This window comes from Lonchura striata, chromosome 6, assembly GCF_050655825.1.
Source record: "Lonchura striata isolate lonStrDom1 chromosome 6, ASM5065582v1, whole genome shotgun sequence".
In the NCBI taxonomy this organism is placed as follows: domain Eukaryota; kingdom Metazoa; phylum Chordata; class Aves; order Passeriformes; family Estrildidae; genus Lonchura; species Lonchura striata.
The window spans coordinates 14424678-14452675 of NC_140708.1; the positions used below are offsets into that span (position 1 = coordinate 14424678).

At 37.0% G+C, this 27998-nt stretch overlaps 1 protein-coding gene across 10 annotated transcripts in view; it reads left to right on the forward strand.

Annotated features, from left to right (window-relative positions):
- Positions 1 to 27998, forward strand: part of LDB3 (LIM domain binding 3) — a 115221-nt gene that overhangs the window by 69725 nt on the left and 17498 nt on the right. For 2 of the 10 annotated variants that reach the window (XM_085583277.1, XM_077784543.2), the window contains 7 exons: positions 1532 to 1701; positions 2635 to 2671; positions 16130 to 16165; positions 17515 to 17712; positions 20925 to 21086; positions 22631 to 22738; positions 26560 to 26607. In XM_085583277.1, coding sequence (XP_085439403.1) covers positions 1532 to 1701; positions 2635 to 2671; positions 16130 to 16165; positions 17515 to 17712; positions 20925 to 21086; positions 22631 to 22738; positions 26560 to 26607 — 759 coding nt within the window. The remainder of the gene's footprint in view (positions 1 to 1531; positions 1702 to 2634; positions 2672 to 16129; positions 16166 to 17514; positions 17713 to 20924; positions 21087 to 22630; positions 22739 to 26559; positions 26608 to 27998) is intronic. The other 8 variants (XM_085583278.1, XM_085583280.1, XM_085583281.1 and 5 more) reach the window with 8 other exon arrangements.

Genomic DNA, 27998 nt, shown 5'->3' on the forward strand with positions numbered 1-27998 from the left:
AGCTCAAAAATGTTGCTTCCTCCTACAGGCCATCTTTCACACTGAGGAACTTTTTTACATAACTTGCATGCTTCGTGGCAGAGCTTAAACTGAAGAGTCAAGTTTTTCTTTAAATTCACCGAAGTTGCATTCCACCCCACAGATGATTGTGCAGAAACACAAAACAAACAAACAAAAACAAACAAACAAAAAAAACTTAACTGGGGTTTGTACTTCGATGGCTCCTCAGGAAAGTGAGAAGTTTGCATATGTGGGGGTTATAAATACATGCTATTATGTGTAAATCCATCTAAGCAGTGTATATTACCCTGTGCTGAAGAAGAGGAGTGTGTCAGCTGGGAAGTACTGATATTTAAAGCACTACCTGGTAACATTTGCATCCCACTCTGTGTAGAATGTCAGACATACTGGCTTTTCATAAGTCCTCTCAGGCTTTCAAATCACAGGCTAAACGTCTCTGAAGATTTTCTGTGCACAGTGGTATCTTAGCACTAACTTCAAGCCTGAACCAAGGAAGCAACTGTTGTACCAAATGGCCCTTAACTTTTAACAGAACTGTTTCTCAGTTTTCATGAAGTTGAGCTTGCTGCTTGCAAAGCTCTTTATGAAATAGCATAAAGCTGTTACAATAAATCACTTGCTTCAAAAATAGACCTTGTATTTAGAGCAGCCATGGAGCCAAGTTGCTCCAAGCACACATCATTCCCTTAGTGTATATTTCTGCAGCTCTGTTAATAGTAAGTTTTAATTCTGCTGTGCAGAAGTTATTTTCACTGGAGAAAAAAAAAAAAAACAAAACTATTAAGTTACTAAGCCTATTTCTAGCCTGCATCATATATCAAAGCGAGGTTATCTCACTTGTGTTACAGACCTGTGTAGCTTTGATTTTGGGTGTGCACAACAGGTTATATCACTTTGCAAGATGATTAAGCATGTTTTAAGACTCTGAGATACATTCTGTCATTAAACATTTCAGGTACTACTTATATATGCAAGTCTTGAGTGCAAGTCTAGACTTCCTGTGCTTCACATGTTTAGTAGACAATGAATCCAGACAATGGCAGATGAAGTTTAATTCAGTTTGAAAAAGAATCGTCTTTAGAAAAACCTATAAAAGTCTACCTAATTATACTGAAATATGGGTTTATTTCTAATTGCAACCTTAAGGTACACTGGCCCAACACTGTAATTTAAAGAGAACATAAAGCAGTACCAACATGAAGTTGTTTTTATAAGAAATAATATGTAACAAAAATGGTCAGAGAAATAAATGTTTTTGCCTGGCCTACTCTCCACATATTATTCTAACCACTGCATGCTTGTATACCTGCCTTGGCTGAGGAATCATGAACAGGTATTTCCAAACAGATTTGAATGATAACAGGCCCTTTCAGAGACAGAATCAGCCATAACATAAAATTGATCTACATATTTTTTTAAGAAGTGTTCGTTTCAAAGCCATGTAGGGGATGGCTGGGTGAGAAACTGTGACCAGAGAGCTGCTTCCAACATTTCCCTTTCTGAATTGCAGTGCCCTCCCTATAAAGGATCCCCACGTAGACAGTGCCTCTCCAGTGTATCAGGCTGTGCTTAAAACTCAGAACAAGCCTGAGGATGACAGTGAGGACTGGAGCCGTCGCTCTGCCAACTTGCAGTCCAAGTCCTTCCGCATCCTTGCCCAGATGACTGGAACCGAGTACAGTAAGTTGAATAACAAAACATCCCCTTCATCCTGATTTTAGATTCATGCCTTTCCTCACTGCCCTGGTGTTGGCCACTGATACTCAGGCTCATGTAGTTGTCACAAGGGTGAAGATCCTGGGTGTAACTTGAGGGAGCTTAGAAATCAAAATGAACAATCTCACCTTGTGCTTTATGAAGAAAATTCTTTTGCCAGGGGCCTCAGCATAAAAGTATAATAGATTGCACAGTAAATGAGCATTTGGGACCCCATAGTTATTCCTACTTAGAAATCAAGTCTCTGCAGTGCAATCTTTGGGTTTCCTGCAGCCTAGATGTACAGAACTGTCCATGCTTTAGACAAAAAATTATAAACGTATCATGTCTTCTGTAACAATCTTTTATAGAAGTGACTTCTGGAGGTCAAAAAAACTCATGAATCAACATTTGTATGGAATCTATGTCTCTATCAGTCCTGTTATCTAAAACTAGATATGACATGAATATCACAGAGCTTTAACCTTGTTGCCTACGGAAATGTTTTTATGGCTACCTGGTACTAAGTTCACAGGTGTGAACTTGTAGAGAGAAGGAAGGTCAGGGCCTTTTCCCAAATCAGGAGGAAATATGTAGCATTTCCTTCCCCCATTAATGTAGTGATGCTCTTTCTCCTGCTTTGTACAAAACAGCAGGACCTCTCTGTAGAATCATTGCCTACAGCTGTGAAACATGGCTAAAAATGAATGGGAAAGTAGTTGTAATAGCTACCTACCTCCTAACATCCTCCTCCCCTAGGGAACTGCTATCTTCATGATGTTCTTACAAATCCCACTGCTGCAGAGTAAGTGTGAATGCACCTTTAGATATGCTTTTGATAAGTTTCTAAAGAATTTAAACTACCAAAGAGCTAATCCCTTTCTTTCTGTTTTTTAACTGAAACATTTTTTCCTGCAGTGCAAGATCCAGATGAAGAAGCCCTGAGGAGGTCAAGGTAGGCAAGTCCCTTTGAAAAATACAGCTTTCTCCTTCTTAATAACACAATAATCTTTTTAAATGGCATTAATATGAACTTCGTTTATTATATTTTTGTCCTAAAATATTCTAACATATTTACTTAAAAATCACTAAAATTAAAATGCTACCATTGAGAGGCATTTGAATGAGAAGGATAATAAATCAGCATGTTTTTAGGAAAAAGCAGTGTAAAATCACTGAAGAGTATGCTCAAATCTGAAAGCTCTCTGCTCATGCAAGTTTCCTGTACTTTACTGGGTGTGTGAATGTGATGAGTTCCAAGCCCTGTGTAACTACTTGAGTATGTGGATGAAAATATGTAATGCTGTGATAGCACTGAAATCTGTGAGCAATTTATTTGGATGACCCTCTGATTGACATTTGATTCTCCGTAAATGTTACAGTAAAGGAGTTGTTTCCATTCATACCCATAGTCATTGGTTTATGTCTTGTTTGGAATAAATATGACCTAAATTTGTAGAATATGGAAGCACGGGACTGCTTTTGCTAATGGATAAATGGATTTGTTTCATATGATGTATCAAAAACACCAAAAAAGAGGATATGTTCAGAGATATAATATGGAATTAAAAATTTATCGTCATCCTGCATAGCCAGGAAATAGATATATTAAATATTATTATGTAAAGCTTAAAAACTGCCATATAAATCAGTAGCATTCTGCATGCAATCCTTAGTTTCTGTTTGCATACCTCAGATCCCTGTTCCACTTAGCTGCTCTAAGCCACCAGCTGGGTTTGTGATGTGTTTGGTACTAAATCCACCCCTTCTTTTTCTATTTTATATTTTACTGCCCTGTGGGTTCTTTAAAGGTTCTGAGCTTTTGATCACAGTGCAGGTTACAAATTTTGAATCAGAGAGAAAGAGATCTGCTGAGAATATAAGAATTCTTTCAGTTGGTGTTTGCTCTAAGCCCTCCACTGCAGTTCACCCAAGTTCATGGCTGTGTGCCTGAACATCAGGCTTGACCTTATAGCCCTCAGGGATTTATTTCTTCCCTCAAATATGCAAGCCTCATTCTCATTACATGTATTGTGCATTATCTGTTTTGATGTAATAGCAAACATCCAAATCCTTATTATGATGGGATTTAAAGCATTGTACTGAATTTAACAGTGCCCCATTCATATCTGAAAGTAATATGTGGTTTTAAAGAAATAATCTCTCTAGGTGTAATCTGTGGCTTTGGAAAATACTACATAGTGGAAACTTTACATGATATGAGATATGTTGACAATAATTACCTGATAACACATCAACACATGTAAATTGCACATTCTATCCAGTGTAATTCCAAGTACATGACTACATCCACTATGCTTTGCATATATTTTTCAGTCTTTAGGTATCATTGTATTATTCTTTTCTTGCCCAAGGATGCTTCTGGTTATGTTTAGGCACAGCTGAACAGGTTTAAGGTGTGCATTGATAGTAGAGACATAAGGGAGCATGTAGGTAGTTACACAGGTACAGTGCAACTGGTGTAAGCTCTGGTGCAAGGAATGAAATGGGGTCTCCTTCCTACCCCACTGACCGTGCTGGCACCTTCTGGGTGCTTGATACCCACCTCAAACATTGGACACACTCCACTGGGGATTTGGCAGCAGAGCCCTGGCTGTGCAGGCATCCATCATTGTGGCCTCAGGCAGGCTGTGAGCAATCTCTCTGGTGCTTTCTCTTGTCTCTTTGTGTCAGCTCCTCAGTGTAGCCAGCAGGAATTGCATGGAATGGTGATCAAGTTTCTTCCAAACACTTAGGAGTGGAGGGAAGAAAGATGCAGCTTATTTTTGGCAGAACTGTTTTACAAAAAAATAGTTACTTTTAGATTGCTGCTTCCAACTTCATGACATATGTTCAAAAAAAACATAAACTTGGGAATTTTTGGGTGGCAGAACATTCCTGTCAGTTAATATTAATTAATGTGTTGCATGACTGTCCTTTGCTCATGCTGCTGCTATTTTGAAGGCACACATAAAGTACAACCTGCTATGAAAACTTTTCATTGCTGCTGTGATGATTATTATGAAATGTTTTCTGGGGAGATGGGATCCATTTCAAGCCAAACAGATGTTGTTTCTGAATACCTTTTCCTTGAATGGAGGGGTAATATCTTCAAAGCAGTAAGGGAGTTCTTGTCAGACCCACTGGAGCTAGTATATTCTGTTGTAGCTGGAAAAAAAATGCCATCGCAAAGTTTCAGCTAGAAATACTTTATATCTCTTAATTACCAAAAGCACACAAAATAGTTTGAGAAGTCATACATCAAGACTCCTTTAGGACTGTTACTTGCATGGCACTGTGTTATTAAGCACAAAAGCTTTAGAAATATCAGTGAATTTGTTGGCATTTACTCTGTTTATTGTTTTGTGCTTTCCTCAGCCTGAGGAGTAAAACCAGCCCAGTCTGCTCCTTTCTGTTTGGCTGGTTTCACTCTCAAGTTCCACTGCATTAACACAATTAATTGTCTTGTGTTTTGAGTGTAAATAATGTGGAAAAAATGACCTTGTTTGCAATGACTGCAAAAAGTTTTGCAAATAACAAGAACATTTCCTTTTTCATTCTGTTTGATATACTTCTCCTTGACTGTGCTATCATCTCACATCTTCCTTCTTCCCTTTTTTATGTACAAAAGCTGAATTTAAAATGGAGCATCTAGAAAAGATTAAATCTTGAGAGGTGCTGAGCATGGCTCGAGCACTCCAGTCCACAGTCACGGGTGGCAGTAGGTGGTCAATACTTCACAGGATTCTGCTTTGAAAATCCCCTGTTGTTCTGCTTTGTGACACAAATGACCAGAAATATCTATGCAAAATGTCAACACTAATACTCACTAATTCTGAGGAAGCTATAGAAAAGTACTGCTGAAACCTGGGGTTGGTGGTCCTTGCAGGAAGGACAGCAGGTTTTATATGGGCTGACCTAAGTGTTAGAGAATGGAAAATAATTTGCATTCATTTTGCACTTGTATGAGTTAACTTTCACTGACTCCTCAGTTGTGTGAGAGGGAGGGAGAAGCCAAGAGAAACTGCTGGGAGGAAAACAATGGGATTACACTGCATTTCTAGCAAAAGCAGCCCTGTAATACCAAGCACAAGTCAAAGAATAAGAAGTTATATCAAGTTACTTCTCAGAAATAAACCATTGCAAAACCTTTCACACATGGTCCAAAAGCATCAACCAGCCTTCACTATGCTGATTGGAAAGCTGAGGAAAAAATCCAAATAAATTGCCACTGCCCTAGTTGTAAGGCAGGGGAGTGGTAGCCATGGTCCCTAACCCCTTTCTTTCTCCCTCCTTTCTTTCTTCTGTGTATGTGTGTCTCTCTCTGTCTCTGTCTCTCTCTTTCCTCATGCCACAGGGAGAGGTTTGAAACGGAACGTAACAGCCCACGCTTTGCCAAATTGCGCAACTGGCATCACGGCCTGTCCGCGCAGCTCCTTAATGTTAAAAGCTAAACGCCCCCAGTCAGGGGGCAAACACAGAGAGTCCCAGTAACACATTAACTGCTGGCCTGACTTAGAGCCTGAGCCTGCCACTCCTGCAAAGATGTACTGCTAGGCACTAAGTTTATGCTGTTAGCCTGTTAGCCATTCACTGTCACCAAAGGTGAACTCATGATACAACCCAGGACATGTTCTTCATGATAAAGTAGTTTAGCTTTTTTTTCCTTTATTATCTCAAACTTCAGTATACAACAAAATGTCACTATTGTAGTCTCTTGACTTTAATTCTGGAAGAAAATGAGAGGGAAGTTATTGACAGAATTTCTTTAGAAGGAAAAAATGCGATTTTGACAGAGTTTTACTGATGTAAAGATAATGAAGTAAGAGAAAGAAAGTTGAAAAGGAAAACTGATAGGCCTAGACTTTGCTAAATGTATAACACAGTTTGCATAGTTGAATGATGCTGTTTGAAATAAAATATTAGCATTGTGAAGTCATATTTCAATATATTTTACTGGCAAAAGTCATTTACTGAAACCAGTGCTGTAAGTTTTGTGTTGGAAACTTTATTTATCATTATGTGAAAGAGAGATAGCTGAGGTTGCTCAGGATCTACAAGGAAATGACATTTTGGTAGAGGTGATTAGGAGTGAGAAGAATATATCATACTGCTGGTGCACTGAAGCTTTTAAAAGCATCTTGTAAGTTTTAAGGAATATGTTGCCCATTCTGTATTGCTCTTGCTTTGACTTACATTTTTTCTGTATATAGCAGCATGGTTTATCTGAAATAAAAGGTTTTAAAACTAAAATAACTATGTGCCTATTTTACACAGTACTTTATTCTATTTTAAAACAATAACTGCTTCAAGTGATTATTGAAAGAAGGAGAAATTTTCTTTACCAAATATAAAATTTGGTGAAAAAGCTTTCCATTATTAGCTGTAATTATTATTGACCTGTAAGTTGTCTGAATTGGAATAAACCTGACAAAGCAGTTCAGTTAGGTACCTTTATCTGGTAGCAATAATTCCAATCAAAGGGATTAATGCATGAGATCAGATTGAAAGTATTACATTTTTTGCTGCTTCCAAAATTGTCTCAGCAGCTTGTACAAGAACCAAGTTCATTCAAACTCCCATTTTTTTCTGTGTTATAGAAATAAAGAAAAGTTCATGGAGAAGTTTGTATGAATCAACCAAATACTTAAGTGCTTAAAGGGTTATCATACATATATAAAAAACCTAATTCTTCAGTATTACTTAAGAGTACGTAAGCACTAATTACTTTTAAAATGCATTTCACTTTTCTTAGCTCTATATGAGGACATGCTATTTAATTCACAACATGCATTTATATTTTCCCTATGGGAGCACAAACACATTCTGATCATGTAATCTTATTAGTACATGTGGTAAATCAGCATCACTGTATGAAACAAGAACAACATTTTAACTTTTCCTGATTGTTGCTGGGAGCAACCTTTGGTGAACCAAAGTGGTGGTGAATTTTACTTACATATGGAAATTCTGATAGAATTTAAAATATCAATAGGCAATTAAGGTTTTTATTTTTCATAAGCATAAAACCTAAGTAAAATAATCTTCCAGTTTCTAATTTTCAACCAAATTAGATGTTTTTATGAATAAGTAGTAATACAGTCTCTTTGTGGTAATAAAAATTGTGCACCCTTCATGTTTTATGAATATAATACATATACTACTAATTTCCAAGTGCATGTGTTAGAATGAAAATATCTAGGTTATATCTCCATGTTTACATTTAATGTTATTTTGAAAGGTATTTTCTAATCATATCAGATATTAAATTAATGGACATGTTATTATGGAATCCCTTCCCCTTAGCTCTGCTTCACTGGTTTTAATGTTATAAATTCAGTGCATATAAACCATATAATCATGTAAGGCAATAGTTTTAATCCTTTTTTCTGTAGGATACAAAATGGAATCTAACATTCTCCAAACTTGTAGAATGTCAATTCTTTATTCAGTTACAGGGGGGGAAAAAAGCAATAGGAAAAACTCTTGAATATCTCTTAGGTTTCAGAACTGCTGCAATATTAAAGACCTTTTGTGAAGGTGCCTTCATTAATCCCTACAACAAGATTTTTACAACAGTATATTTCAACTACTAAGCCCAATTCCTTTTAAAAAATCTCACAAGTGATGGACTTTTTGTGTTACAACTGTCAATCAAGTATTATGTGTCACTTCTTTTTTATATTTAGACTAGTAATTCCTAAACTCTTAGTCCTCAAAAATCTTCCTTTATGTTGTCATGGTGATCTTCAAGTCCAGAAAGTGAACGTTAGGGAATTATTTTTTTTTTATGTATAGTTCTGAAGAGGCCTTGTTTTTGCTTCCTAAGGAGGAGGCAGAGTTTGTCTGTAAGGCAGAGAAATTGGCCTGGATTTTTCACTCTACTGCATATCAATGTTAGTGACAGGAACAAACCTGGGCCTGGTAAAAGAGCATTAAAGCTTTGAAAAAAACAGTAGCTTTGTTCTAGTGAAAGGGCAAGCCTAGCCTATTATATTTTAGTATGTTCAGGCTCATCTCCCTCTATGTGGTTTCTGAGTGACCAACCCCATCTTGCAATGTTTCCTTCTCCAGACTTGGAGAAGTCTGCTGTTTCATACAGGAAAATCAGTCACAATTAATGGCATTGAGGCTTAAAATCGATTCCTGATTGAAGACTTGATGAGTCATGTAGTTCTTTAAACCAGCGCTGATGAAGGGCAGGTGTATCTGTCCCATGCTGAATATATTTTGACCTGTGACTGCTCTGCTGAGCAGAGGACAATTGTTGGTGACAATACTGTCTTCTAAATAACCTCCATGCCAAAAATAAAGTAAAACACAGGATGTGGGTAGTCATATGCACCCGCTGCCCTTCCCAATATTGCCAGTAAAGCATAGTCTTAAAAGCATTTAATGAAGACACAGCAAAGCTGATGCCAGTAGGAAAACAAAACCAAAAGGCCTTCCAGGTAAATCTGCTTGTCTGGTTATGGCACAGGGACATGCTCCTTTTCTGCTGTGGTACAAGGCTGTTTGATCTAAACTAACCTGTTTCCTGAATCCTGCTGCCCTCCTTCTGCTCAAGCAGCCCCCCTGACCTCCTGCAGTGCTCAGTTTGCAGCAGAGGCACTGTCTGCATGCAGTGTGTGCTGATGGGACATGGCTGCAGTGTGGCTTCAGGAGAGTGGGTGTGACAACTTGACCTCTGATCCTTTCATGCATGACAAAATGACAAAAGGAGGAAGGTTCTGTGGCTCCCTCCCTTGCCTCCCTCTCCTCATGCCTGCCTGCACATGAAGGACATTATGTTTTTGCTAAGTAATACAGATTCATTGCAGTTTCCCTCTCATTATGCTCAACTGGGTGGAGTATATCTGGAGCAAGGAACAAGTATTTTTGGGAGTACTTTATCACTTTTGAAAGGTCCAACTCTTGCACATCACAGAGTTTTCTGAAGCCTTCCTCAGGGTCAGAATAAGTGACACCAATTTTTCACTTGTGCACTCCAATTCCCACAGGAGCTCAGTTGATGTTGTAGCTTCTTTAGCTGTGTCTACCACGAGCTTCAGTGACTGGGGTTACCATTATATGTATCAGAAACCTAAATGGATCCTTACACAAATTTGAGTTTGCAAAGTAAAAAGCCAGGATTTTGGTATGGTGCATGGTATTACCAGATAATTACTTTCTTTCATCAGTTTGCCTTTAGTTGACATCTTTCTGCAGGATACATGAAAATTAATTGTCTAAAATTTGCTCTCAAGCACAATAGCATCCTTGTTCTATGGCTGTTAATCAAAGCCATCTGACGCCACTAAGACAAGCTAAGGTATCTTGATTTCCTTCCTGGGTTGGCCAGAATTTCCAATGATTAGCATTGCTGATCTGCCCAATTGCCAAAAATCTCATATCTGCTGCTCAAATTACCCGAATTGCTACTTTTGAAAGGCATGGCCTATCTTTCTACAACAGCTTGTGAAATAAAGCAGACTTCTCTAGGTAGATTTTCTACTTAAGGAACATAATAAAAATAATAAGCATATCAATTAAATATCTTCTAATCCCTGCTTACCTTTTAACACCTGAAGAGTGACAGAAGTGTAGGAACAGTGAAATTACTCAATTGTCTCCATGGAATCCTGAGAAAACTGATAAAATATAAAGTCTTTCTTCCCCTAAATACTCCTGAAAGTTCTATGGGAAAAGAAAATTATTTGGGCATTGTAAATCCCAAGTCAGTTCCCTGTAGAATAAATTGGTCAAAGAGAGTGTAAAGTACAGTGTATCGACCTGAATGTACCCACTTAAAATTGAAAGAGCGATGCCTCCAAATGCAATTAGAAAATACCATGAAATTTTTCTCAAAACCGTTCATATAGAAAGTAATGCTTAAGCTAACAGAGCCTGTTAAAGCTGAAATTAAACTTTGGGTGTGGGTGTACTGACCTGTATGTAGCATCTTGTCTTTACCACCTCAGTCTCCTGCACGTTCCTGTCCACAATGTAACTTTTGCACAATCAGAAGTGAGCATTAACTTTCATTTCTACTGTGCAGCCTTTAAAATTTTAATGCGCATCCTTCAGCTGATGCAGGTGGCTAATCAAAACACCAGTACTGCCTTTGTCTCTGACTGCTCAGTCCAAAAAGGGAAAAGCAGTTCTAACATGCAGCAGGTTTTCCGACAAGCATTGTAGCTCAGAGGCACTCAGCTGGGGTCTGTGGATCATCAGCGTGGCTCACAGCTTTGCTTAGGGTGAGCTGGAGCACAGCACTGGCACTGCTTCCTTTTATTCTGCTTCTAAATTGCATTAATGTCAGCAAAATTACCCTAAGTGCTAATAACTTCCTAATGGTTCATTTCCATGTAAGCATTTTTGTTGTAGCTGACCCAGAATGTTATATGATTACAGATGAGAGAGAAGGAAGGTAAGAAGTCCTTGAGAGAGCTTATGAAATACAATTTAATGCATATACTGAAAAAATGACAACAGTTCTAATTCATACCACTTAGTTATTTGGTTCAGAAATTGAACAACACAGACACATTGCTGGGTTTCAGGGACAGCTTCAATCTTAGCTTAATGCCATGTAGAGGAAAAATGAATTTTCTTATCATCAATGTGCACAATTAAAAAGTAGGTCTGAAAAACAACCCCCTGAAAGTCAAACCGCTGAGTTCTTGTTCTTTCTTCAGCTTCACTGGAGAAAAATGAGGTCACAAAGAGAAAGAACATTTCAGTGAGAGGGGAATTGTTTCCTGGTGTACAAACCCCAAAATTGTTGTGTATTGTTTTTTTCTGTAGTGGTCAGGATCACAGACTGAGAGTTTGGATCCTGTGCTCAGGTGCCTGGTGGCAGCCCCATCTTTCTATGGGACTATAGAAAGCTACAGGGAAGCATTCCATCAAATCGAATTGCACACTTAAGGCCAAGATAGGAAATAGTTATCTGAATTAATTCCCAGCTCCAATTGCTACACATGCTCAGAATTTTGCAGTCTTTGTTCTTACTAAAGTGATGGATTTTTACCAATAAGATAAAATTTAAAATTGGAGTTCATATGCTAAATACAACAATGTAAACCTTGGGCAAGAGTTACCTTACCTTTCCCCAGCACTAATGCTGCTGTATGTCCAGATGCATTTATTCTGTGACTCTTAAATTTAACAGCAAACCTGTAGATGTCACTAAAATGCATTCATAGGAGGGATTGGCTTGGATTTTAGTGAGCTGCTTCTCTGGAGTTCCACACTATGTGTTGAGAATCAGCTGCTGATTGTTTTCCACTGAATATATAATAACGCTTTTCCTATTCTGTGGCACTGTCTGCACAAAGCAGGGTTTCCTGGTGGGAAAAGTATTTCCCTGTTTTGGAAAGAAAACATAGTAGGATATATTGCAGTTGTTTTGGCGTGGGCTGCTCACATTCTTAACTGCAGTGGCTGAAAAAGAGAGACTAGCTCTTCTACCCCTCTTTGTAATCCAAAACTGAAGTGTTAACTAAACCAGCATGATAGTCATCTTCTGTCCTCTCCAGTTAACTGCCTGTCATTTCTTTGTTTGTCTTCTGGTGTCTTTGTTAAAAGAACAGAAATACAGCATGGGAGAAAAAAAAAGGCAAGCAACCTCAATAGTCATCTTACCATGGAAAAATTCTCAGCTGCAAACACAGAAAGGTAGAAACAGACTGACTGGATCAGAGCAGCAGTTAATCTAGCTCAGTGTCCAGTTTCCAACAGTGTCAGTGTCTCATGCCTTCAAGACAAAAAATGTTGGGGAGGCAATTATAAAATAGCTTTCACACAACTTTACTCCCTATAACAATTTATTTAAAATTACTTTGTTAGTTTTACTTAATAAAAGGAAATTTTATTTGTAGGCAAAACTGCTTATATAAATATAAGTACATGCTAGGATGAAACTTATAAGCCTGATTAGGCCTGCAAATTCACACTATACTACTAAAAAAAAAAGAATTTTTAATTTCAATAAATATAGACTCTAATAATCTGTGTGTTTATTTCCCCTTTGAAAAAAGATTGTATATTTGTCAGACTCAGTAGAAGACTATATTGGGTTTTCAATAAAGTAAAATACTGATGAACTGAACATATATATTTATTTTAAAATCTATAATACCTCATTAAAGAGAGTGAACTGATATTTTAAATGCTCAGTTGGGGTTTGGGAGAGCTTATTTCGGTTCTTTACACTGCTGTGGACTTTCTTTTAGACCATGAACAAATCTATTACATTTTAGTCTCTCATTTGTAAAATTAGAAAAATAGTCTTGCTCCACAAGAGTATAGACAAAAAAACTCAATTAGAATGTTCACTTTTTGCTTTAGTACTGAAAGAATAGTTGAAGGGCCATGTGGCCCCTCAGGACACATCATGTTTTTATGTCACCAGGTCTTCATTGCACATCATATGATTCTGTCTCCACATTTTAGGGGAATGGAGCAGAGCTTTTCAAGAGAGAGAGTCTAGATCTGTTACTATCTAAGAAGATGGTAGATCGAAGGTGCACCACCTCCACATTTCAGCTTCTCTGCTACATGTACATGTTTGGGAATCTTTTGCATTTGCTTCCCAAAAATAAAGTATGGGAAAAAAAAAAAGAATGGGAAAGCATTCCAATGTCCTGTACATACAGTTCAGATTTAACATACTCATTTATTGAAAATTCTGAAGATTCTCCAGGCTATTTTTAGGGTCCAATAGCACACACAAGCTTAGATTGCAAATTAATTTTGATTTCAGTTACTCAAACTATTGTAATTCTTGTTGGTGTGTGGGAGGGAAAGACTGTCATTTCACTTTGCCTTAGCACCACATCATGTAGCATGTTTTATGAGAAGAAAATATTTCATCATTTCCACTGTAGAATATACTGTGGAATTGGGAAGACAGTATATTGCATAAATAGGTCTTGTTTGAAATACAGGTCCAACATTTAATGAAATCTGTGGGAGTTGCACTGTTCTCTCAGAAGAGTCATTGACTGAGGCCCTTCTGTCAAAAGCCATTTCAGTGGGGACTAAAACAACTGCAGACAGAAAAAAATCCCCCACAGTCATTTTAATTCTCTTCCAGATAACTCAAAACTGTTCTCCACTACTGTCAGTTATTGCAGCAGCCTGTGTAGGCAGAGATACAAATAGCTCATAGTATTCTGAGCCAAATTCTTTCATGTTGTGAAGGTATTGACTTTACTAAGCCTGCCCAAGGGATGTATTTGGCTCAAAAGTAAAGTTATTTTTGCATTTAGTTAGCAAAAAATATTTTGATTGTAAAAGCCAGAAATCCAATTGTTGGTTTCTTAAAATGCAAGTACTGCCAGCCAGGGGCACATCTGATCTTGAGTCTTTCTTCTTGGTAGCCAAATGGGAATTGTTCCTATTGACTGGGAAGAGAAATAGGTCCTGGAAGCAAAACCATGAAGAAGTGTTCTGTGCCTTTGAACTCATTTTCCCCTTTACTCTCTGCCTTTTCCTTTGTTTTGTATTGTGGAAGTATTTTTACTATACTTCTCTCTCTGTTTTAACCTCCAAAATTCCTCTGCCATCATTGCTCAACATTATCCAACATGGTCTACTTGGGGAAAAAGCTTTTGTGAAATACTGACCTCAAAGTGACCTTGAATCAAGTGACTTTCTTTTTGCCTTGATTAGTGTAGCCACAGCTATTGGAGCAGAAAAGTTATGATCAGATTAATTGTAACAACAGAATCTTAGCACTGCTTCAGTCTGACCCCAGTTGCCTGCCTTTTGGTCTTGGCTGTAATTTCTCATAGAGCATTTGGCAACACTGGAGATAAATAGTGCTGTATTTTGTTCCCAGACCCTGACTGTGTCCTTTAACATTGTTGCATGATTATGGCTCTTGGTAAATTAACACTTCCACGCCTGCACAGTCTCTAATCCATCCTCCTGCACCTTGTTTCATAGCTGGCATTGCAGTGAACTCACAGCTTGCTTACCATAAAGACAGTGTTTGGTTTCTCATTGCTTCAGAGTGGTGAGCTATCATTGGGGCATTTCTGTTCAAGGCAGGCTCTTCTGACCACAGGAACATCTTACTCAGACAGACACATCTGAGGGGCATTTCCCAACTTCAGTGTTTCAAAATCTGGCTTCAATTCATATATTTTAGGGCTACATTTTAGTTAGAGGTCTTAAAAATTCATAGAGAGCACCTGTGCCCAAGCCTTTGCTGATTTTAACTGGATTGGTTTTTATAGTTTTATTGGAACTGAACTGAGGAAAGAATATGTGACTGTATGTATACATGTAAATGTATAAGTACATAAACAGAGTACTGATAATAATGTGACAAATATTAAGAATAACCTTCCAACCATAATGTAAGTTAATGATTGGAGCCCAGCAAATCCATATAAAGAAGTGTGTGTATTCCATTTTTGCTTTCAAAGAATGCTTCAGGAAGAAGGTTCAGTTGGGTAAATGAGGACATTTGCTTTGTAGTTTGTAATTTTACATGCCACTTAAGAAAAGTGTTCTCATTTGGCATATTTCAGCTTTAAACCTGTTGAAATTTCAATTCCTTAAATAGGAAGGGATACAATCACCCATTAAATTGCTAAATAGAGAGACTATCTCAATTACTTAACTAACTGGATTTCAAATTTAGGTGTTTAAGGCTCATGAATTCTATTAATTATTAAATTATGTGTGTCTTAATTTACAGATAAACAATTACAAATAAACAATTACATTTAAACAGATCAGTTATTTTTTAAGTGTGTATGTGTGTTTACAGAAAAACAGCCCAGTTCTCTATCCGTGAAACTGAGGCTGACTTAATCCTCACCTCAACAAAGGAATGATTTCCAGTTGAAGGAATTGTTTCTAATCCAATTTAGGTTGAGAAAACTAGTATTTGGATAGGGCAGAGAATTTTTAGGTGATACCAGGCATAAGAAATCCTTTTTGTGTAAGTTTTTGTTAACCATTTAACTGCTTATCACTTCAAAATAGCAGGTCCATAAGGACTGCCCAACTCTGATTATTTTCACTGCTTGAATTTGGCATCCAAGTATGTTCTGCTGGAATATTATTGAATTCTTTTTTAAAAGGAAATTTATTAAAGTCAAAATTATTCTGGAAACTGTATGCATACATACAATGTCTCATTTGTAACCATTAATTTTCCTTTTATTTTATTGTTGAAACAAAGTTGTTTGCAACTGATAAGAGGAATACAGCAAACTTATATATCTGGTGGTTTCATCTGGAAAGCTGAAGAGGTTTCTCACAGCTATATTTATGAGCAACCACTCTAGGATGCTTTTTGCAACCAAACATTTCTCCCCAGCCCATGTTCTTCTGCCCTGGTTGTTTTGGGTGGGAGTTTTTTGCTGTCGCTGGCAATTGCATTTATTTCATACTGTATCCCCTCCTTTCACAGAGACAAGGAAAACCTTGCAGCAGCATCAGAAAACAGGTAATGTTTGCTGTGTTTGATTTACTTCCTGTTAAGAGTTGATCTCCACTTCCTCCATATTGTTCTTACCTCAAAAACATGAAATTTATACACTGAGCAGATGATGAAAGTAGAGGCTTCAGCTAAGTGGGTTCATTAGGCATTTCTTTCTTATGCACTGTGACGTGGAACAGGTGTTTCTCAAAACTTAGAAACCTGAAAAATAAGAAGTTTAAAATCAAATATTCTTGAAATGGTGTCCTGTCAGTTTGTGATGGAGTTTTAAGAACAATTTCTATTTTGAGCTTTGTCTAAACTATTCAAGATGCTTTTAAAATCTAAATAAAATTATCTTTTTAAGAACATTTATATGTCAGATCTTGATTGATACTCAAGATTGATACAATGGGTTATGAGGTTCAAAACAGTCCCTGTGTAATTTCTTTCATGTCAAGTTGTTTTCTCCTAAAGGATCTCAGAACATTTTGCAGTTAAGTATAGAAATGTGTTGTTTTCGATTAATTAAACCCCCAAGTACTGATACACGGGTATTTTTTGAGTGAATCTGCCCAGTTATTTAATAGAGCAAAGAAAGGCCTCTTAGTAGTTAATCATTAAAAGAATTTTGTACTACAGCTTTTCTCTTTGATTTTGATTCCTGCCTCAGTGATATGCAACCACTTTTTATTTTTGGGTTTTTTTTAAGACTGCTTATATTTGAACGAAGGTTGCAAAATTTAATATCTGAGTGCAAGCATTATTTTTTAATAATGACACAAGCGATGGCAACTGGCACTTGAGCAGTTGGGAAAATTGGTTTTTATTTTTAAACTAATAATAAAAAAAAATAAGCAAATAAACTCTTGATTCCTGAATCTAAATTAAATTGTAAAGAACAAGCAAAGCATGATAGAATTTCACCAGCAGATGCCAGAATTTTACCAGTAAAACCATTTATAGGACTATGCAGCTGCTTCACTGAAATCTCCTTTTCTTTTAACTATTATTTTATTTTGCCAGGAACAATTTCTGATATATGACTCGTGTTATTGTCCTCCTATGTTACCTTAATCTTTTGTGATCTGTCATACCATAGCCTTTCTCCACCTCCATTACCATGACAGCTCTGCTTATTTTGATATTCACAGCAATATGATTTCCCTATTTAACACGAGGTACTTTTTTAATTTGTCAAGCCTTTCCTGGTTTTAAGCAGTAATTAACCAATAAACTATCAAGATTACTTCATCTGCATTGTCATTATGATCTCCAGCTCCATCTGTGGCTGGAATTCTGTCTGTTCCTCAAACCCCTGCTATTACTTAGGAAGTGCCTCATTTACAAACACCCTTGTAATCTCTGTTACCCAGGCCTACAGGTACTGCGCATGCGCCCCAGTATGTGACCTCGAGTATTTGGCATCCTCCTAAGTCATCCACCAGGGATGCCAACACTGCCAATGCTCAGCCAGTGGCCTCCAAGGGGTCTGTGAGGCTTGGAGCAGGTACAAGCCAGGGGGAGGCTGGTGTTGGCCAGAAAGCCCCTCTTGCTTCATCCAGTAACCACAGGTACACTGTGCCGTGTAACTGCATAACTGACCCGGTTTGGAGCTTTGCAATGGTTTGGTAATAACAACCTCTAACTCCTTCAGATGGAAATGCCCATTGCCTCAAAGGCAGACATTCAAGTTCTTCCAATTCCAGCAGCTCCTGGTTCATGTGGGAGTTATATTTTCCATGGCTCTCATAGGATCACACCCACAATACAGACAAGTCATTAAGCATCTTCAGCAGAGAAGCAGCAGCTGGTATTTCTGTATTTTCAGTGGATTCCACAAACATTTCCATATTCAAATATTAAATCCTTCCGCATTACCGCTTTCTCCAAATACTTTCTCGGGCACTTTTCTTCTACAAATAATGAAATAACAGATTGTTTTCCATACCCATTTTAGTTTTGGTTCTCTATATGTTTGGTTCTTTGTAAGTGATCTGTTGGAGGATTAGAAACACAAAAACCTTCATGCATTACATAAAGGAGACTAAGTGCTGTTTTAATCATCCACTCCTTGTTATTGGGATAGAAAGTCTCAGAACTCAGGACTTCACCAAGAGAAAAAAGTACAATCTACACTTGTATTTTAAATGTTAGAGTGCATTTGTTGCTGTGTTCTCATTATGGTTTTTAACCATTATTATCCTCTTAACCTCTACTGATCTGTGTTCCTTTTCATGAGTGAAAATCAGCTGAGAAGAGATGTGTGTTTGTTTTCATCCACCTAACTTACTTTTATGTTTGTTACTGCAAATATGAAGATGTTTGATTTCTTCAATTTCTTTTAAAATACAAAGTACTTTAAAGATTTAAAGTACAAAATTATTGTCTTTAAAAACCAACCAACCAACCAAAAAACCCTCTGTAACATGTCATAATGTAGCTGTTGCATTAGATGATCTGTTTTATAAAGCAGTACTCACATTTATCAATTCTTAAAATTCTTCTGTGCTTGAAGAACTAAAATGAAAAATCAGACTAGAAAACCAGAAAGGAGGAGGGAAAAAAAAAAGCGTTTGATTATTGCATTTGACAATACAAATAAAATTATGTAAAATTTATATTGATAGATTAAAGCTAGTCAAGTTAGTCTTGAGCATGTTCTGTAAAACTGTTTTGAGAATGTTATCAACTGCATATAATTTATGTAACCAAACCAGTCAGATTTTTATGGTTATATCCACTTCACTTATATTTATTCCAGTTCCTTATTCTGATAATTAATATATTCTACCATGAAGGAAGGTAAGCAAGCCTCCAACATTGTAATCATTTAAAAAGAAATATTACAAACACTATGCAAGATGGAATTTCTTTTAAGAGGTATTCTAGTGTATTTGCATTTATTTTATTTATATGGGTTTGTTCTGTTCAAATCTGTCTCCACACAGGTCCATGTCCACACATATGGATTGCGGGTTTTTTACTTTCTTTTCAATATTTATCACTGAATATGTATTTGATTATAATGGAGATTGTTACAATTAAGTAGCAATTAATTAAGTTCACTGCACTCTTCAAGGTATGAAGTCTTGAATTTTTGAAATCTGTAACAAATTCCCTTTCACATCAGTACAAATAGACAAAATAGGTGAAATCATAGTTTGTGTTTGTTTTTTACAAATAGACAAAATAGGTGAAATCATAGTTTGTGTTTGTTTTTAACACATACATTAAGTTCCATTTTTATGTGCAGCATAGTTTCAATCCTTTCCTGTTTGCCAAATCAAAGATAGATAAGTATGTAAGATGAAAGCTGTGACTCCACAGCTTTTAATGGGGTAATTCTGGTACCCACTGTGGCACAGGAAAAATTTCACAGTGTTGAAATTCAGTACCAGATTAGCTGTGATGGATAATACACAGCTACTCTGTTACACAGGCTGTGAAAATTATAGTCTACTAGTTAATTGGAAGAATTTACATCATTAAATGCATCAGGATGGAGGAAATCATCTGACTCTCAAATGCATATTACAATGGATGAACTTCTGCAAAACTGTTGCAAAACTTGGTGTAAGGATTTGAAAGCCAGAATTGCAAACTGGATGATTATTTTCAGGAACTTATTTATATATACATAATTGCAGATGAGTCTCCATAAGGGAGAAAATACCCATTTCCTGCTTTTGTTGAGGGCTGCATTCAACTCTGAGATTTGTGGGCATAACAACCAGCTTCTGTTTCAGCTAATCAAACAAAATATTCAGCTGAATTAAGACACTATCATGTAGACTATTGAACTCTAGAAGAGGAGGTAAAGGACAGGGGAAACGGGACAGTCCCTTGGAGAACAAGGGGTATCCCAAATTCAGAAGTACCAAACACTCGTTCTAGGTCCTGAGGAATATAACTTGTCAAGTTAGTGCTTCTGCTTTCAAAAGAAAATATGAGATAATTTGCACAATGGATAGTAAATCTGCCTAGGAAAAACCACTGAGAGAGAGTTGGAAGGCCAAGGTTGCCTGAAGAAACAGCTGTGGAACTGTAAGGTTTCTTTTGTTATTTGATACTTGCTGAGCTCAGGACGGAGCATTTTGGGCATATGTACCTTGAGCAAGAGAATCACCAAATTTCATCACCCTGATAGGGGTAATTTTTAAGAGCACAGAGATGTGACAATATACTTACGACACAGGTCTAAAGAAGTAGACATATATCCATTAGGTTTCTAGGCCACTGTTCATGGACAAGACAACTATGTACAGTGATGCCCTGATTTTAAATAAAACCTGCTAGCTTTGCTTCATTTGTCTGTCTGTAAGAGATGAGTAATTCTCAAATTTGAGGGACATGATGGCAGTAGTTCAACAAGTTACTTAAATTGTCACAGGATACAAGACTAGATTATTATCATTCATTTCAATATATTTGATGGAATTTATATGAACTCACAAGACTGTGACAGGCTCTTCACAGCCATTTCAGTCCTGGGTGCCACATTTCCTACCACTGGCATCAGTGGGAGCAGAACTGAAGTGCTCTTTAACACCTGGGGTAAATTTCAGTCAAGCAGGACCAACACTCCATTGCAGTCTGAACAGCACAATGGAAAAGGCTGAACAAATGTCTTATTTTTCTTTGCATAATTGTGCTTTTCCCTCAGTAACCCAGCCAGCTACCATGTTTGCAGCTGCAGGTTCAAACATAGTAGATTTTATGCTCTCCATGTAAATGCACGCCTTCTTAAGATGCTTCTTGTTTTATTTAATTTAACTCTAATTAGTACCCCTGTTGAGCATGCCCCGGTGGCTCCCAGTTCTGCTGCTCCTGCACCACATGCTTCAGCACCTCAGCCTGCTACTGCTGCTCCAAACACAGCCAGCCTGATGACAGCACCAGCCACCACCTCACTAGTGCAAGAGTCTTTCTCATCCTCCTTCCAAAGGTATTGCTCCATTGCTTTATACCCCTCTGGCTTTGGAAATGCTGCATACACATTCTTAGCATAAGAATGTAGTATGAAAAGCTGTAACCTGGTTTATATGCTTTTTTATATTTTGAGGGGGTTGGGTTTTTTAGGGGTTTTTTTTGTGGGTTTTTTTTTTTTAATTTTGTGATATGTTCTTCATGTTTGCATAGAATTTACAAAATAAAACTGGGCTAAAAATAACTTCATAAAGCAAGTCTGGGCTTAAAATTAGAAATGTTTTTACACCACTTATAATAAAACCAAAACAACTCCTCATATTAGTTGCAGTGAATGAAAATTCTTTTAATAGTGTTTCTGCAGTAGGACAAGAAGTGGAAAATCAGAAAATGTCATTTACTCACATGACTGAGCTTACTGTGTCTCAGCAGATATCAGTAAAACATGGTGGACACTTGATTGACTTGCTCAATTCATTTCTATTTATCTGATATTTATTTCCTAGTGAGAGTTAGCCTTTGAGCTGAAGTAAGTTTCAAGGAGATGCATTCCTAACACTTGTAGCACAGTGGGAGTTAAAGTTATATATTAAAAACTGTCAGACAGCTTGTGAGGAAATGTGTGGGATTTATACAGCTGTCACTTACATTACAGTAATTTTGGAGATAGTTTTTGGTACATAATATTATTTTATCTTTGGAGTTTGCTACATGAATATTCTGAGAAGATGTCTGTTTTAGCATGCTTTAAAAATCCAAGGAAAAACACACTTCCAGTAATATAAACCACTTTAAATAATTGAGATCTCAGAGGTATTATACTTCAGGTATGTATGAATGGAATTGGAAATGTTCTCTTGAGGCTACTTCTTGATTAATTTTTGCTAGTTGACTTGCATTATGTATATACCAACTAATTGGTTTCTCACTTCAGTCAATTTTTACCTAGCCATGACCTATTAGAATGCAGTGGTTTTATTCCAGACAGCAAAGGAGGTTTGAATAAGGTCTTATGCTCTAATTCAGAACTGGCCTGAGAGGCACTTCCACATAAAATAATGATAAGGTTTAAGTAATTTTTATCCCTCAGTTGAAACCATAGTATAAAGAAAATGCATTACCTAGTATCTGCTTCAGACAAAAAAAAGTCTCTATTAAACTTATTATTCCAATTACTTCTAGTTTTGATAGGACAATCTTCTGTCTGGGACTGTTAGCCTAGTAAAATGTTTATCTTGTATTTAGACTCAAACATCTTCAGATCTTTCAGATAAAAGCATGTATCATTGACAAAAGTCCTGTCCTGTAATATTGTCTTTCTTAGTTATTGATAGAGTCTGGTTTTAAATTGTTTCCATAATGTGTGCATTTTACCTTGTGTTCTGTAGGAATGTGCTTGGTTGTGCTATTCTGTAAGTCTGCAGATGTGTGCTACAGAAAACCTGTTCCTGGTAACTATGCAGCAGTCTTTCTGTATCTGAATCCTGCCAGAGCTTGGTTCTGATTTGTGCCTCTGTTAAATCATTTTTTTCATGCTTTCATGCTTTTATGTGTCTTCTGCAGAGTTCTTGCAGCCCCCAGCTCACTTTCCCAGCCTAAGCCTTTCCATGGGCCCAAGAACATGTCATTAGCAGCTTCCACTATTTCATCTGCTATCTCATCTCAGTCTAGGTATATCTGTAAAGCTCTCTTCTTTTAACCTAATTTGTTCTGATTTTGTATTATGCACTCTGATATGAGGTTTTCAGTTTCTGAAGGGATTGAATTGGGAGAGGAAAAAGCACAATGTGTTTAAAAGAACAGCCCCTTCCTTATCTTCTGCACAACAACCCAGCTAGGAAACAGCTACGTAGGATGTGTGACCACAACGTCCTCTTGGAACAGAGGTGTTTCACTTGGTTGGTTTGTACTGCTTTTGCCATCCTAAAATGAAAATATTTGTCTAGAGACACTGGGTGGAATGATGGACCTTTTTTTTTCTTGGTGAAAATGCAAGATCACAGGAATCTTTTATCACTAGAAAGAGAGAATGCTGCTGTACTGCCTCATTTCCAAGCCTTTTCGCTGCTTTCATATCAGTTTGACAACTAACAGAGGGAAAAGCAGGTGATTTTAAGAATCATTTGAACACAATTTGAACAGCCTTAAGAAAAAAAAAAAAACCAACTAAATCAGCAATACATTTGAGATTGTAATCATCCATGTGTGTCTTATCTTTAGATTAAAAAAATAGCTAGGAATCACCCAAAGATGATGTTTGGAATTGACAAAGGGCTCAAGTTTGAAGGCTTGAGTATAATGAAGTCAAAAAGTATAATGGTCTTTCTCAAGAAAATCAAAGAACAGTTAAGTGCTTGGCACAGAAAGTATTTAATAGCAGTTTGGTTGGCTTCACATTGCTGAAACCAATGCAAAAATGAAATAGCTACAGAACAAAACATCAAAAGAGTTTTCAGTTTTAGGATGTGAACATGTCTGTTTACAGCCATGGGACTTACATAAGGGAAGTAGTCCCAGTATTTTATTAGTTCCAGTATTTTATCAGTTCCCAGTAGGAACCAATAAAACATAAGGAATAAAACTGACTGCTGATGAGGGGAAGTACACCAATTGTAACTTTAGTTTCCAGAAGCCCCTTCTATTCAGGTAAGGCTCCTTGCTTTCCAAGCAATAATAACTGTGCATATTTGAGTTTGATTAAACACTGGCCTGCAAAACCTATTATTTCTCCTGAGCTACACTTGATTTTAGGGGTTCTTTCAGCTGAAGACTGAAATTAGTCAGAAGATTAAATTAAATGGAAGCTTTGGTGACTGTTCTGTCCAGACAGAGCACATCTATTCATGTTTCACCAGTCTACATCTTACGATCCATCTAAATCTTTCCTTAGAGATTGTTTTCATTCCAGCTTGGAAATCATGGAATGCTAGAATGGATTGGGCTGGGAGGGATCTTAAGGATCATCTAGTTCCATGGAGCTAGCAACAGTTATGCATAATTTACATATAAACAGCTAATAAATTAGTATAAAGATAACTAGTACTTTTTAACACTACTTGCATGCCTTTCCTAGAGATAATGTAATACTGTTTTTTGATTGAGCTTTTTTCCATTTCCCTTAAATTTTATATGCATTTAATGGGAGAAGGGAAGCAGCGTGAGTCCTTGAAACCATATGAATTCATTTGTAGTTATGTACCAACATGGACTAATCAGTGTGAAACAAAATTTTTGAAGAGGATAAAAAGATGACATTGAGATATTGAGGCATTGGAATTGAAAGTAAATTAGATTGTCATGGACCATTGCTGCTTTTCCTGCTCCTTTGAAAGGAAGTGACTTGTCTGGGGAGGCTGTGTCTCTCCACTCTTGAATATCTTCAAGACATCACTGGCTAAAATATGGAGCAAGCTGGTCTGACCTCAGAGCTGGCTTTGCTTTCAGCAGGTTAGATCAGATTCTTCCTGAGGCCTCTTCCAACCTCAAAGACTCTGTGAATCTATGAAAAACATCTGTCCATTTCAAAAAGAAATGCTCTAATCAGTCTCCTAAAACCTCTTGCTGATACCTGGCAATTATTTTGGTCACACAGGAAAGATCTACAGCATATCAACTTTATACACCACTGCTTTGTCAGTGGATGACACTGTGTCATCACAGTGTGATGCTGTCATCTGCTTCCCTGTTTCCAACAGGCACATGTTACTGTCTTGGCTTCAGCAAGTCTTGGCGCATAAGGGCAAATCAGGGACTTGTAGGACCTGTAAAAATTTGGTTCCCTGACAATCAAGTACAAGAAGTAAACTCTGCTTGGTTGGTTGGTTTTGGATGGCTGTCTTGCAGCTGAAATAGGTTCTTTATCTTGGTGCACTTCTTCCATGTTTGTTTTTAAAATTGCTGTGTATCATAGCTGGTGTATTCAAATGTAAGGGACTAAAAATGGCTTCTAAATTGATCTATAATTCAAATTTTTGAGCATCTGGTAGTTTTCATTCAGAAATCAAGCTAAAACATGGCAAAATACAGACTTAAAAATCCAGTTTTAGCTTGAAATATACCAGAGAGGTATTGAGTTTTAATATAATTTTATTTCAAAAAAAATATGGATGACTTTAATGACACCAGTGTTTTACAGGATGGGGATATCCTTAGGTAGATGAGGCTGAGATTTTATCACCATTATTCCAGTGTTTGGTATTTTCTTTCCTTTTAGATGCTTTAAAAGCATCCACCAAGAAAATGTGGGAGGATTTCTTGATCAATATCCTTAACTATTTAAATCTGATTTTAAATTTTAGTAGATCCTGTTCTGTAGTGACTTAGCTTTTGTGAATATATGCATAACTCTTAACATGAGTAAAATCTTTATAATGTTCCTGAAGAGGAGTGTTTGAAGTAAATCACTAATCTTTAACAGACTGTCTTACTCTTTTACATCTGCAGTAAAATTCTGATTTATTGTTATCTGTTCCACTTACAATCTTACTTAAAAGAAGCAAGCACCGCAGGAGAGTTTTGAATAAGCTTGAAGCTCTTCAGGGAGGGGTTATTCCATCCAGAGGGCTAAAGCAGGGCACTCTGGGAATACAAAACCAGGAGAAACAATGGAAGGAGTTACAGTTATGGTTCTAAAAGTCAAGTGTAGGTTCTGATCCAGAGATTTTTAATCCAAACACTGTGTCCATGGTAAAGGGAAGAAAAACTCTTCTCCAGAAGTTAGGAGAATAATTGGCATAAGGCAGACTCCTGGTGGTTCTGGGAAATGTGGGCTGTGCCCCTGTGGGATGGGATTGATGCCCTGTAGCCCTGCACTGCCCTGCAGACAGGAGCTCTGTTCATTCTGAATTCTCTTGTTTCTCAGAGCATACATTGTGCACGCTTTCAAGTACTTCCTTTGCATAAATGACTCATTTGCATAAATGACTCATTTATGTTCTGAAATTATGCTGTTTCCCCAAGAAAAAAAATCTAGCTGTTTACCTAAGACTGTAGCAGTAGAGAGGTTCTGCAAGGCAAAAGTTGAACATGGTGGGTTGATGTTTTTGCTTCAACTATGCCAGCCTGTCCTTTCCATGGGGTTGTCTGAGCTGCCTCACAAGCTGGGGCACTTCTGATCTTTGGCTTTTTGTTCATTCAGGGTTTGCTTTTCAGATTTGATGCAATGTAAACTTATGACATTGAGAAAAATCACTCTTTTTTTTTTTTCTGTTAATAAAAATAATTGGAGTTCACAATCAAATAACAAGATCAGATGAGAGTGACCTATAGAGCACTCAGCTCGTTGACTTATGTTACCATTCTTCAGGTTTCACTGTGATTCCCAGCTTAAATAAGAAAACAAAATGTAATGTAATACTTATATGATTATAAATATATACATGTTGTTTACTTTAGTTTAAGAGCCTTTCTTACTCATAGGAAAATCATAGTAGGGCAAGATATCCCAATCTTTTGTGTATATTTTTTCAAATACCACTTTTGTCTCATTTTAGTTTCAACCGGCATTCTTCCACCTCCATCAGCTACCAGTCAAAGCAGAGGTATAAAACTGTTTTGTGCAGCTATTTTACCTTAAAAGCACTTAACAAACCAGTTTCTTGCTACTAGTAGGCATCTAGTGAAGCGTTAACATAAAAATGATCTGCTTAGAAATATTTACTCTTTCTTTTTCTGACAACTAATAGTTTTCAGAGCCAGTATTTAATTTGCTGCCTGTGTCACATGCCATTGACTGCTACAGATAAATTCAATGAGGTTGCTTTCACTGCTTTTGAGATGCCAGTGCTTCTTGATCCATTAAAGCATCTTTGGTCCTTACAACATCTTTTTATTCTTTCTTAATTTCCTTCTTTATTGTTTCTTCTTTTTTTTTTTTTGTTCTTTTAATCATATGCCATTTCTTTTTCTTCAGCAGAAATTCTGATAAATCCTTTCTTTCACTAAACCCTTAATGATGTAGTATAACACTTTATTTCTCTTTGATAAGCTTTCTTATATTTCTTACTGTATTTAATATGCATCATAAACATGTAAAAGAGTTTAAAGGATTCAGTACTACTTTTAATTTTGCTTTGAATTTGGTAGTGTGAATTGGGGGGGGGGGGGTTGTTTTAGGGTTTTTTCCAGCTTCATTTCCCTGAACACAAGGAAATCTGTGGTATGATTTTACTATGCTATTATATTTGGGAAACACTTGAATTTTTGAATAACCATTTTTCTTCATGACAGTCTTAAGTATTACTAATCTGGTTCAGAACTCCTTTCTTTATTTTGTGCATTAAGAGAGATTCAAATGAGTCTTTCTAACCACTGGAACTATGCATCTGAGAGTAGACTTTCTTGACTGGATGACATTTTCAGATTCAGGCTGTGTGACACGTCATTTTAAAATCTTTTAACCCACATTGTAAATATTGGGCACTGAGCTGTGTAGTTTACCCTGAGTAGCAGATTTTAAAAGAAGGACAAGTCTTCACGTGATGTGTTTAGCTGATTTTGAAAGCTGTGGGTGAAGCCAGAGTGCCCACAGTGTCCCTGTGTTATGGCAGGAGCAATGCCTCTGTCCAGTGATCTGAAGCACAGTGCTTTTTAGGCACCACACAGGAGCTCCCATCAGGAAATAGACAGTAAGAATGGAAACCAGAAAGTTTTACAGTGCTTAGAACAGCTTTGGCAGTTACAAAACCACTGCATGGTTCAGAACAGAATTTACAGTGAATATAAACCCACTAAAATAGTTTATCTTGTAGAGTCATGTTCACTCACGGTACAGTGGACCCAAATCCAGGCCTAAGCCCTAGACTAGGTACAGAAACAATTAGCTATAGCCATTGTAGCAATTGCTAAATTTCTAGGTCTTGCTAAATAGACAAAATAAATTAGCCTGAGGCAGCAATGCTATGCAAACTAAATCTATAGTAGAAACACTGTC